At 41.1% G+C, this 12,753-nt stretch overlaps 1 protein-coding gene across 6 annotated transcripts in view; it reads right to left on the reverse strand.

The window, feature by feature from the left end:
* PDE3A (phosphodiesterase 3A) overlaps positions 1 to 12,753 on the reverse strand; it is a 223,331-nt gene that overhangs the window by 66,736 nt on the left and 143,842 nt on the right. For 5 of the 6 annotated variants that reach the window (XM_068191861.1, XM_068191860.1, XM_068191865.1 and 2 more), the window contains one exon: positions 9,382 to 9,432. In XM_068191861.1, coding sequence (XP_068047962.1) covers positions 9,382 to 9,432 — 51 coding nt within the window. Of the gene's footprint in view, positions 1 to 6,181; positions 6,682 to 9,381; positions 9,433 to 12,753 lie in introns of those variants that run through there. The other variant, XM_068191862.1, reaches the window with a different exon arrangement.

A 12,753-nucleotide genomic window follows, 5' to 3' on the forward strand; every position in this document is an offset into this window, starting at 1 on the left:
ATGAAATCAGCCAGTTCCTTTTGTCCTCATTAACAAAGGCATCTTCCAACAAGAATGGCATTGCGGAAACTCAGTAAGGAAGGTTAGGTCAGCCCACATCCCCCAGTGATGCCACTATTAACATGCCAGTGGAAGCACACTGGCTGAAGACTAGGAATAAGCCCTGCTCAGTAAAAAATGAAATACATGAATCACACTCATTCCATAATTGGGTTCATCTGTGAATAGAGGAAGCTAAAATTTTGCAACGATTGCGTTAAAAAATGCGCTCGGGAAGGTGACAAATACCTGGAATGCACATGTGCGGTAAGTGAAATGTAAGGTGTCATAGGAAATTAAAAGAGCACCTTGTGACACTACTCTCAGCTTTGCATAGTTGTCAGGAGCTAAAATGTAGTCTTCTATCATCACAAAAGCTCCAGTGCTACCTAATTTTAATGTGGGGTGTGGTTTTATTCATTACAAAGCATCTGACTGTATCAGTCACTATTAATTTAGCCATCCCTCCCTTCCTAAGACCCTGTTTGCAGTTGCTTAAAACTTTTTCAAATCTGAACTTTCGCACTGACATTTCCCCTTGCAACAGTCAGCCTGGATTTGGAGAATTTTATCCAGCACAAGCATTTCCAGGAGACTAAGGGACACTGTTTTACTAATTTTTAACTACTCACCCCTTTTGAGGTGCCCCACTCTGGTCTCAGAACATTCTCAGTGCAGCTTTTGTTTCAGAGACTGGCATACAGATGCCTCTATTTTGGCAATTCAGAGAATTTGCAACCGGAAAACCTGCAGAGAATTCTAGCTCATGCTAAAGCAGAGGACTTGAATTTCAGGGGATTGGACTCTCTGAAAGTCTGTAAGTTTATGGGTCTTAAAGGTAGCCAGCAACTTTAACCATCAGATGCCAATAAATTTCACATCCCCTTAAATACAGCAAACCATTTTTTCCTAAGTTTGCAACTAGAACACAAAACAAAAAATATCCAAGACAAACAAACAAACCCCCCCCCCAAAAACCCAAACCAAACCCCAAACCAACAAAAAAACCCCCCAACCCCCAAAAAAGCACATGAACAAAATCACTTAACCTGAAGACCTTAAGATTCTAAATTTATAAAAGGCAACTGAGAAATATAAGCTTTACTCAGAAAATCACACCATATAAAAGTCAGGGTTCTGAAAACAAATGAGTTAACAAAATTATGAAAACTGCTAAAAATTAAATTATGAAAACTGCCAGGAAGAGAGGAAAATGCAGGGAGATTCATGATCACACCAGATGGAAAAAAGTCTCTTTCCTCTGCTCCAAATGGTGACAGTTCACAATCCCATCTTCTCCTTGCAATAGCCATAGGCAATCCATATCTGCACCACACCAGTGGACGTGCACTCCCCAGACTGAGGAAAAAAAGCTCGGGGAAGAAAAAAGAAAAAAAAAAAAAGGGGGAAAAAAGGACAATTATCAGCTTCTGCCACGATCTCTGATTTTCAAAATATCGAGACAAATGGCACTGTGCCAAACTTTTTTACTCCTACCATGCTGCTTCTTCAAGGAGTCATTTCACCAGCATATATTTTCCACTCCAGTTTGCATTTCAGTGCTGATTCCTTTTCCAAACTGCACTGATCAGCAGCATAGCTATGATCCTACAAATTGCAACCTTCCTGAACTGGAACTTGCTCACTGAATAAAGCAGAATACAATTTGCGTGTTGTCAGCAAGCTTCTCTGTCACACAGCTGGACTGCCTGACCAGCACCAGGACTTGCACTGCAAACCTGGGAGGAATAAAGGTGGAGAAGGGTTTTGAAGAAGAATGGCAATACTTCTGGAAATCTGTGTTGAGCTCCTGCTTAGGTATGAAGAATAGTGACATGACAGAGTGAAAGCCATTACTGAGCTTCCAATCCACTCCTGTCCCCTTGCCAGTCATTTTGAGACAGAGAATTTGAGAGCAGAGAGGATTCTCAGGGTGGCTGACACCATTTCAAAAGTTTTTCTCCATCCTAGGGGTGAGTTATGGGTGTGGAAGGTTGCAGGAGGTTTGCCCACATCATCTGGGTCACAGCTGCCAGTATGACAGGTCCTGCCTTACCTCAGAGCAGCAGGGCAGAAAGCCTGCAGGACAAAAAGAAATGGTCCCGCAGTCCCAGAGAGTGTCTCTGCCTCAACTCCTCATTCCAAGAGAAGCAAGGACAAATCTGAGACAGATTATTTCTGTGAGATAGCTTTCTGCTCTGCATCACTCACCTGCTGCATTAGAAAGCAAGGGAGAATTTCCTAGGTAGTGCCTTAATCCCAGGCTCAGCTTTCTGCACCTTTCCTGCTGTGCAAAAGCAACTCTCCTCCCCCAGCCCCGTATTCCAACCAGCCCACAACCCTGCCATGAGGCCTCTTTCTCATAACACCCCAAACCCTGCAAATCTCTGCTCTGCCACTAAAGCTTCGAAAACTTGTCTGCTGAATGAAAGGATAATGTAAGGTTTTATTAACAATGAAGAACCGTGAAGACCCACAAAAACATTCTTAACAGGAAGCAGTTTTTTTCTTTTTTAATTGTAAATTGTTTTCAGGTGAAGTAGAAGGGATTTGGTTAGGTACAAGGATCACTGCAGAGATGTGTCCCAGCAGGACCCTGCTCTGTACTGAACACACAGTGAATATGGAGGCTGCATGATGCAATGCTATATGAAACCCAGGAAATCCCTTGGTTTATCATTTTGCAGTTATGACTCAGGATCAGTTCATTTGCTGCTGAGCACCCTTCCACAAACCTCCTGGAAGTCTGTCCCACATACCACATCAATGGTAAGGAACAGGATATTGCACTGTGCTTGCAAACTGCAGGCACAGCTGTGCTGTAAATCACTGGCAGGTAAGAGAAGCATCACTTCATGGGTTTTACACCAATCCATCACCATCGAATGCTGCAGAAAGCATTACCACTGCTCACACTGCTGTAAGCATGAATTCCTATCTGAAAAAATATTACTGCTTTTATTGAACTGCATAGTACATTCCTTTCAACTATCCACAGCTATAAAAATATATATAAATACATGACTATTTAAAAAATATAGAAAAATATATAAAGTACGTAAACCTCTATAGCAACTATTGGTCATGTTCTTCTGACATCACTGTGGAAATCTACTTTGTGTTTTTAAGTTCACAGCCACCAATGAAGCAATTAGAAGTTTTCATCATGGGAAAATGTGGGAAGATTTTTCCTGTCTTAGGACCAGTATCAAAACAAACTTATGCTCAAAGGCTACAGCTCATGAGATTTATAGGGAATTCCAGGTAGGTGGAAATACTCAACAGCATTACAGCAAATATTTAACACCTCTGGCTCATCTGGCTACCACAACATTTCAAATCCATATCCATTCAGTGAAAGCATCCTCAGTTGCAGTTCTCAGGAATAAAAAATTAGGACGGGTGTAAGAAACAAGATCCTCAGGCACATGCACCAAATAAAAACAGAGAATTACTTCCCAAACCCCTGTCTGAAACTTCAGAGAGGGCTTTCAAGCAATCTGAACAACTGGATGGACAAGAAAGAAAAGCCTTCACAAATTCTTTCCTTAGTTAGATAAAAGTAATTTCTTCTGACAGAGAAATTACTGACAGAGCCATTCATTAAGAAATATTACAGTTTGTTAAATAGAGGCCAATAGATGGTGTTTAATTTATCACTATTTAGCTTAAATTTACCCATGCAAAACACCCCCAAGATAAAGATATATCTTCCACATATAAAAATGAACACGAAGATCAGACACTTTTCATCAGCCAAACCCAAAGAGATCTAATTCAGGGTTCCCAGTTAAATCTACTTTCCTCACTCTTTCACTCCCATAAAATACAAACAATGAGAGGAAAATTCCTTTGTCATACCAGAGCCTGGAAACCATGGAGACCTCTGTGATGGAGTGTCTGAGAGCATAAACAATGCTCAAAAGATCAAAAATAAAATTATATAACCACCTAGCTCCAAAAAATCCCCCAAGCCAACAACCTCCAACTATATTGTCTGTAGACATCATAACCACTCTTGGTTTTTCTCCACCCTTACTTCTCAGGCTGCTCAGCCTTGCCTAAACAGTTCTGGGTGTCATTGGATTTCATGCAGAGTATGCAAGATGAGGAATAAAAATCACCCTGTGACTTAAAAAAAACCCAGAAAGTATGTTCAAATAGAGTATCAAACTTGACTGTGGACTTACAGCTTCCACTTTTTAAAAGTCACACCTGCCACATCGTTTTACAGTAGGAACAAGATCAAGCCAATATCCCACTTTTACTGTTTGATTTTATTTCCTTCCTTTTTTTGTTTGTTTGTTTGTTTTTGTTTTAATTTTAGGTGGCAAAAGCCCAGTTGGACAGGTTTTGTTATTTGTTAACACAAATATCTTTCATCTACTCTGAGTAGAGAAGCAACCTACAATGTAACTGCTTACCTGTCAAAACATAAAGTCATTTTGTCCAGGTCAGCCTAGAACACTGTAAGAGATTGCATCCCTTTAAGGACTAGAGAATGGATTTGCTCCAAAAGGCAGGGGTATTATTTTTATACAACAGCTTGTGAACAGGACCAGCCTAAAGCACTCATCAAGTTGCCTCTTTGGAGTTGTCATCTTGCACAGTAACTGCATTTTCCTTCAGTCAATCCTTACAGACTCACACTATGCTCAAGTTAACTGTGTTTACCCGCCTCACATTCTGAGTCTCACTCTCCCAGAGTGGCAAGATGGGTCAGAGAAATTCCCTTTCCTCTTTTAAAACCCTGCAGAGGGCTTGAGGGACTGACGGAAACTGCTGCACAGCTCAGTGCAGCCACGCACACCTCACACCTAAGCGAGGAATATTTATTTTTCCCACATACTGTGGGTACAATAGGATGCATGATGCAATGCAACATTAGGGTTAGAGTGATTCAAAGGAAATGCTGGAAAAGGGAGGCTGAAAACCAGCTTTCCTTTGAAATAACATTAGTGTCTCTGCATCTTCTTAACAGAAACAACACAAATGATTCACTTCCTAACAGAGCATTTATTTATCCTTTTTTTCTAGGAAATTTAAGAATGCTGGACTAATCTGGATCAATTAAATTCCTTCCAGTACAACAAAATTGTATTAATCAACAATGCCTTATTATTTTATTGTGACTAATAATGTGACAGCAAGGTTTTGTTTTTTGATTTTTTTCTTGACAAGCAATATTTCTGAGATCCCTAAAAGTTCCAAGTGGTATGATTTATTTTTAAAATCTGCAAAAAATATGGTATGTAATCCTCTCTGCCCTTCTCCCTCTTAATAAAAATGCACAGGAAGGTGCTTCTCAAAAACTGGCATTTCTGTTGTTCTTCCTGTCAAACAATTGTCTGTTTTCTACAGATAAAGACTACCATTCACAGTCAACTGTTGTATAAATGAAAAATTGAGATGGAATTATGATTGAGAAGAGAGTGGAGCTGTTAGCTCACCGATATTCTTTCTATAATTATTTCTTTTATTAGCTGTACATCCCAAGCAAAGTATTGAGCAAAAAAAATCAGAGAACCTTGGAGTGCCTGGAGCAAGAAGTAGGAAATACACTAATCACACTGCCATTCATCACATCTTAGTCCTGCTTCTGGAGACAGTATTTGTTTTTCCCAGCAGATGTTTACATAGGTTCTGTTTGCATCTGCTTTACTCTCATCTTGGTTAGCACACTTGGAATGGCACATCAACCAAGAGGACTCTGAAAACGCCGAGGCTCTGCCAATGCCTCAGTGACCTCATACACACACATGTATGTAAGATATGAAAGATATGAAACACTACAAGGTCATGCACCAACCCATCAACAGTAGACTACAATTTCCCATAGCCACTCAGTTTAAAATACCCCTAAAGCCTTTAGAAAAGTCTCCTTTTTGAGACAGGGAGACGTTTTTGGTTAAATGCATCTGCATTAGTGGGCTGCCATGGCATCTCCACCTTCACAAGCACATGCCCTTGCAAAATCAGCTTTACCAATGTTCTGCAGCACTCATCTTGGAAACGACAAATAACGAGCAGCTGGCCCTCACTGTGTCCAGAGAACCCCTGCACCCCCATTAGGTCACTGTAACTCTCTTTACAGTGGCACTGAGGGCACACTGAGACACGGCAGACTCCCAGAGCACAGTACCTGGTCAGCAGCGGGAATGGACTCCCACCTGCGCTTCAGCAAGTACAGAGATTTCCGGCTCATCATCCTGAATCTGCTCCAGAGGCTTTGCCAGACTTGACAAAAAGGCTTCTGTCCCAAAGCAGCGGCAGGAGCCTTAATTCTCACTCCTGCTCTTCATTGTACACGGCAGAGCTCCCCGGAACACGCAAGTTTTTGTGAGCTGCGAGGTGGGGACTGGTCAGAGCCCAGCTCCTGCTGCTCCTCTAAAGCATCTGTGTCCTTGCAGTGCCACAGCAAGAGGCTGAGGCAGTGAGCAGCCCGGCTTCCAGCCACCAGCTACCTCGCAGGAAGGAGCCTGGAGTAGGTAGACAACACCAGACGCACTCAATCTGAAAATAGCTGTTGCTTAGGAACTGGAGGGGTAGAACGCAGCACCTCGGATGTATAATTGAGAGCTTTTATAGTTAAAGAGAATTAAAAAGGCTGGACCCGTGTTTCTCTCTCCATCATCGTGCTTTTAGGGCGCTGGAGGAACGATTGCTCGATTTCACTGACTCTGGGGCTACGCCTACATCTCCAGCAAGCCAAACAAGTCTTGATGACAGAGCAGCAAATTGCTCCCACACATCCAGGAGCCCTCGTAAAAATGTGTGCACAAAGTGTGCCGTGGGTCCCACCTGAAAGATCTTGGCAGCATCAAGCACTGTGTTCTAGCAGAATGATTAAAGGACAATTTGCATATTTTTCCTGCAGAGCAATAATATTCCAAGGATGAATTCTGCTAGTCACAATTTCTTGTGGCACGTGCCAACATTACAAATGGGATGGATATTTTCCCCTCACATGATGCGGCTCTACAGATTGCATGTATATATTTGAGAGTCATTTCCTTAGGTGGATTAAATATTCCTGAACACTTTGGAATTTCTTTAATTTGGAACTCAGTTTTGAAGTTTCATGCCTAAATTCTTAATTCTAGCATGTATTAATCTTTAAAGTTAAGCATGAAATGTAATGAAATTCACTTTGCACTTCCTGCTTCATTTCAAATCCATAAATTGCCAGCATGAAGCACTTACAGCAGGCAGTGCTGTCTTCAGGGATGAAAAAAGAAAGGAGAAAAAAAAAAAAAGTATGTACCAGGAACTCCCCGCTCTCTGTAAGGCAACCTATAATTCAACCTAATTAGAGCAGTCTTAATAGTATAATTATTCTAAGAGAAAAGGAATCCTACAACATACATACACATCCATGTGGGCAGTCTCAAAAGGGGAGCGCAGTGGTGGTCACAGCCATGAGCAAGTTAAATATTGTAAAGACAGCTTTTGACTTGTGCCATTAACATTCTATTGAACTGCAGGTGCTTATCACGAGACAAAGTGCTGCAAACAGAAATTCCCATAGGCCCCAGTGAATTTCATCTGAGATCCATCTCTACCTGGAACTCCAGCACTTTGCATTTCACTCCCACGTGCAGAAAAGGAACATGTTTTCCAAGTGGGCCATTAAGAAGTATGACATGCACTGTAGCAGCTTCCCCTCATGTTTCAACACATGCCATAGAAAACCTACTAGCTCTTAAAAAAAAAAAAAACCTTCACTGAATCAGAGATTTTTAATGAGTCTTGATAGAGTAACTTCAGGAGTTCATACGTGGATTTTAGTTTTACATTATGATAAACCAGTGACTCCACTTCCTTTTTCATCCTTTCTAAGTTTTAAGGTATTTAAGTATACCTAACACATCACTCACCTTAATTTTCCAGCAAGATCTTGTTTTTTACAACAGGTGCATTTTTGAAAGGACACAAACTGGCAACAATGTAACTGAATCACAAAAGGATTTAAAAAATTCTTTTCTATTCTGCAAAAAATCAGAACCTCCTAACATTTCAAGGAACTTAATTAAATTAGGTTTAATGCTATTCCTATCTAGACAATTTTCAGAGCCATGTAAAAGAAAGAATCTAAAGCTACAGTGGAATAACTGAGGCATATTTACTTCTCTCTAATGAAACTTTTCTTCCTTTTCTTCCTTGGTTTTTGTGTCTGGGCACTAGGATAACACAAGGTAATCAGAAAGGCTGGGTCATTCTGGGACTCTTCATCGGGAACTGTAGTGAGAGAACAAGGGGGAATGTCTTCAAACTGCCAGAGAGTAGGTTTAGATTAAAAGTTAGGTAGAAATTACTTTTTTTGAGAGTGCTGAGGCCCTGGCACAGGCTGCCCAGAGCAGCTGTGGCTGCCCCTGGATCCCTGGCAGTGCCCAAGGCCAGGCTGGACACTGGGGCTTGGAGCAGCCTGGGATAGTGGAAGGTGTCCCTGCCCACGGCAGAGGGCTGGAACTGGATGATCTTTCAGGTCCCTTCTAACCCAAACTGATCTATGATTCTACAGTTTTCTTTTCCCACCTTGTTATAGATCCTTTAATAATTTTATGACACCGCTGGACTGTCATTTGTACAAAGTATCCACGTGAAAATCCTTCACCTGATGTAAAAGCAAGTACAAAAGGATGGAGCTTTAATAATGTGTTTCTGTTCTTTCAACACTAGGTAGGAAAGGCTGTTTTACCCAAGCAGGAACATTCCTGAACATCAATACTGGTAATGATGTCTTGTTTGCAGCAATTGTAATAGATAATTACAAGAGCGAGTTACTATAGATAATTTCGGAATGGATTTTGATACCATTAACACTACTGGCATAATTTCCTTCCAGTGACAAGTCAAGGCAAACCAGTGGCTACATGTGGCTTCTCTGCACCTCCCCACACAGTTCCAACACCTTGGCCAATAATGAAAGGATTCATGGTGAGAGAGCCATCCAAGCTCTAACAAGTTTGTTAGGTTAAAAAACAACAGCAACAACAAACCACCAAACAAAACCTACCCACACTGTTTGAAATTGCATTGCTTTGATGTCATGATGGAGACAGCTGAGTAAGAAATGCTTTCTCCATACATCTAATCCATCTTTCTGCTACTGAAAAAAACCTTTCTGTTGGATGACTCAGCTCTGTCTGGATCACCTGTTTGAATTACAGCTCAAAAATTATATTAATGAAAGCTGTCATGGTTTTATGCCTTTCTCCATTGCTCCAAACCCTGCAAATATTAACAAAATTAACAACTTTGCCAAACTCAGATGGAAAACTTGCTTGAATGCCTCAAATGTAGCAAAAGCCAAAATCAAACACAAAATACTGAGCAACTGACCTGTGAGCCTCTGGGTCCTCGTTTGTGATCCCATTCAGAATGCCCCATGAGCTGCAAAACAAAGAAAAGCAGAGCTAAGTGATAAATTGCACTCATTAGTTTTAATTGAAACACTCATGCTTTTATATCCATTACACATTTTTCTTGGAAATAAACAGGCTTGCTTTCATGATTTATCTCACACAGCTTTTAGCCTCATAATAAAGCCACGTAACATTGTACCTTTACATCTGGCATCACAACTCTGCTCATGCCAATAAAATTCCCACTGTCATAGATTCAGCTTTAGCCAAATGTTTAATACTGATCTGGCAAAAGCACAGCTGATACATCAAACAAGGAGACTACCAAAACCAGGGCACATTTGATTAATCAGCAATGTACATTTTCTATCAGACATGATAAGTAGCAACAGCTTTAAATCTGTTTCAACACTGAATTATGGGGTTTTTTTGTACATCTGCTCAGGGAGTTCTTCTGGGCATTGTTTGCTCCTACACACAGAAACATTGCTTAATTCAAACATAAAAATATGTGAATGAAAGATAGGAGGGTTAGAGTGGCACGTACTGGCTTACAGTCATGAACATTTTCTTGCTCATTTTTCCCAACATTCTTTCCCAAAGGAAATGCCTTCTTCCAGTTCAGAGGTAGGCAAGGAGATTTACAACCCACACTTATTGCAGAACACGCTTTCAAAACACTCATCCCAGGACAAGAGGTTAAAACTACTTTGCAGAATCAGGAAAGCCACATGCATCTCCTATTACGAGATTTTTTTTTTATCTTCTCCATTAACTGTTCCTACTTATCCTTTTCTTTCCCAAGGGCTTCTTCTTTTTAAGTCATTACTTACAACCATCTACCTCCATAACTGGAGACAAACCACATATGCAGAAAGGCATCAAAAATCAAAAATATCACATCATTTTTTTTAACCTGATACAGCCTTGTGACTGGCCCCCTCATTTTACTGCAATTTTTTCCTATTTCCCATGTACTCTTGGTGGAAACGCTGGCTCTGTTGGGTTTCCCTGTTCGTTCTCCATTACTACATGAAGCACAGCTTTGATGCTTTTTTTTTTTTTTTAATAAATAACTGTAAATAAATAACTGGTGTGCAAAAACTACCAAAGCTTATGTGCTTCAAAGAAACTCTGCCAGAACCCTCCTACCTGTCTTTCCTCTGTGGACCAAAAAACCCTCTTCAGTTTTACTTCTTAGCCCCTGTGCCTTGGGAGGAAGTAACTCCTGCTTTCTTAATTCACTTGGCTAAAAAGAAAATTAATTTAGCTTGAGTCTGACCACTGGTGGTTCTCAGGATGGCATCTTTACCTCCAGGCTCCTATCAGTGGATTAGCACAAAAAGTAAGCCTTGCGGTGAAGAAAGAAGGATTAATGTTACAGCCTGGCTGTGGCCACTGTGGTTCTCCAGACTCTACAGACACTTGGCAGCACACACCACACCTTCAAGCCCAAGGGCAGCATAAGATCCCCCTGCCAGGTTTTTCATGCCCCTGCTCTCACTGAACCCATAGAGTAATAAATGGGCAATGAAATAGTTGGCTCTCACAATTAAAGAACAAATATTATGTATACACTAAGGGAAGATTTATAAATTTATAGTTATGTTCCCCCCATTTTACGTTGCTCTCAGGAGATAGCTGGGGCATTTAAGAAAGTCAGCTCATTACTACAGCAACACCTGACCTCCAATCAAGATCTCGGAAAGTAATCTCCACCACTAGACAGCAAAGAAAAAGTCAATAGACAAAACTGTAAGAGAGGGCAAAGGGTTAAAAAGCAGAACATCCATTGTGTAGATGAGCACATAGTAGAGAAAATCCTTTGTTCCCAGAGCTGGGTTTATTTTCTCTAGTCAGTCTTCTGTTGTAATTTTTGATAAAGTTTTAATAAACATTTTTAAACTTTTTCAGAGTAAATATCATTTCTCACAATAGCTCACTGAAAAGTGAAAGGTTGCTTTCTTACTGCCACCAAAAATGAGAGGTGCACCCATAAGGCAGGCCTGGAATCACTGTTCCCATATGGAGGGATGCTCCCAGTGCAGCCAGTCCCAGGAGAGCAGACTGATGAGTGCCAGGGTGATCACCACTAGCCCTCACACTTAAATCAAGTCCTCTGAAACATTCCTTCACCTCTAGGTCTGCCCATCCTGATCCCTATTCTTGCCTGGTGCTTCACATCTCCACAGTGAGTTTTCAGCCCCACAGCCAACTCCTGCTCTGCTCCACCACTCCTCCTCCTGCCCAGCTTGCAGGTAGCTTTTGTTTCCCCATCCCTAATCCTGTCCCTCCACCACGAGTGGGCAGTCCTGGGGGCCTGCACAGACTGGATGTTGCAGCAGCTAAGGCTACAGTGAATTGTGAGTCCAAAGGCTATAACAACTCATCCTTGCTCCATTTCCCAGTGTCTAACTATCAACACCACTCACAAAAGAGAAACCAAGTCACCAGTGAAGCAGTCACAAATTCCTTGGAACCAACAGAGAGAGCCCTTCCTTATTTTGTCACCATTTTATGAGTAAACACCTTGTAGCAGTTGACACAGCCCTTGTACAATTCAATTTCTCTACAAGGGTGCCTTGGTGGAATCAGCCACATTTATATTTTTGGTGATTGATCAGTTGTCCCCAGCATAATGCCCACACCACTGTTCTGTCTCCCTGGATGTCCTCTGTCCCTCTGTGCCAGGATGTTCTGCTGAGTGACATGGGCTGTGCTTGTCCCCAGCTCAAACAGCGAGGTTGTTCTCATGCATTATATCTAATCCATGACCTGTGAAACCAAACTTTTCCTACTGTTGTTATAAAAATCTTACTTGGCTTTAAAATTTATTTCTCCCTCGTTATCTAAAAAGCCGTGCTCATCTCATGCTAGAATGTTCTTGGCATATGGTGGTCCCTATTAACATAGGAGTGAAGGAATGAAAAATGAAATGAAAAGGATACCACACAAAAATGCCTCAGAAAGAAGAAAATCCCAGAATTACGACAAAATCTCTGCCAGGCCAGCATTTTACAGACAGACGATTGCCTCAGTGTGACACCCTTTAGCTCAACAAGCCATACTCCGCTCAATTGCTTCTGAACCTGATTTTCTTTTCATGGACAAACAATATGTGCTGGAGCATGACACCCAGAAAAGGAGGAAAGAATGCCTGAACTATTGGGCTAAGTAGAAATCATTATTTCCATGAGCTGAATAAAAATTTAAAAATTAAGAAAACAGAATTAAAGGCAAAAACAAAGCCCAAAAATAAACAAAAAACCAAACCAAACCACAAACCAACTACACTCAGAGAAAACAGAGCATGTGCATAAATCCATTTGAGTGAGTCAACCTTCTGAAA

Source organism: Anomalospiza imberbis, chromosome 5 (assembly GCF_031753505.1).
Source record: "Anomalospiza imberbis isolate Cuckoo-Finch-1a 21T00152 chromosome 5, ASM3175350v1, whole genome shotgun sequence".
In the NCBI taxonomy this organism is placed as follows: Eukaryota; Metazoa; Chordata; class Aves; order Passeriformes; family Viduidae; genus Anomalospiza; species Anomalospiza imberbis.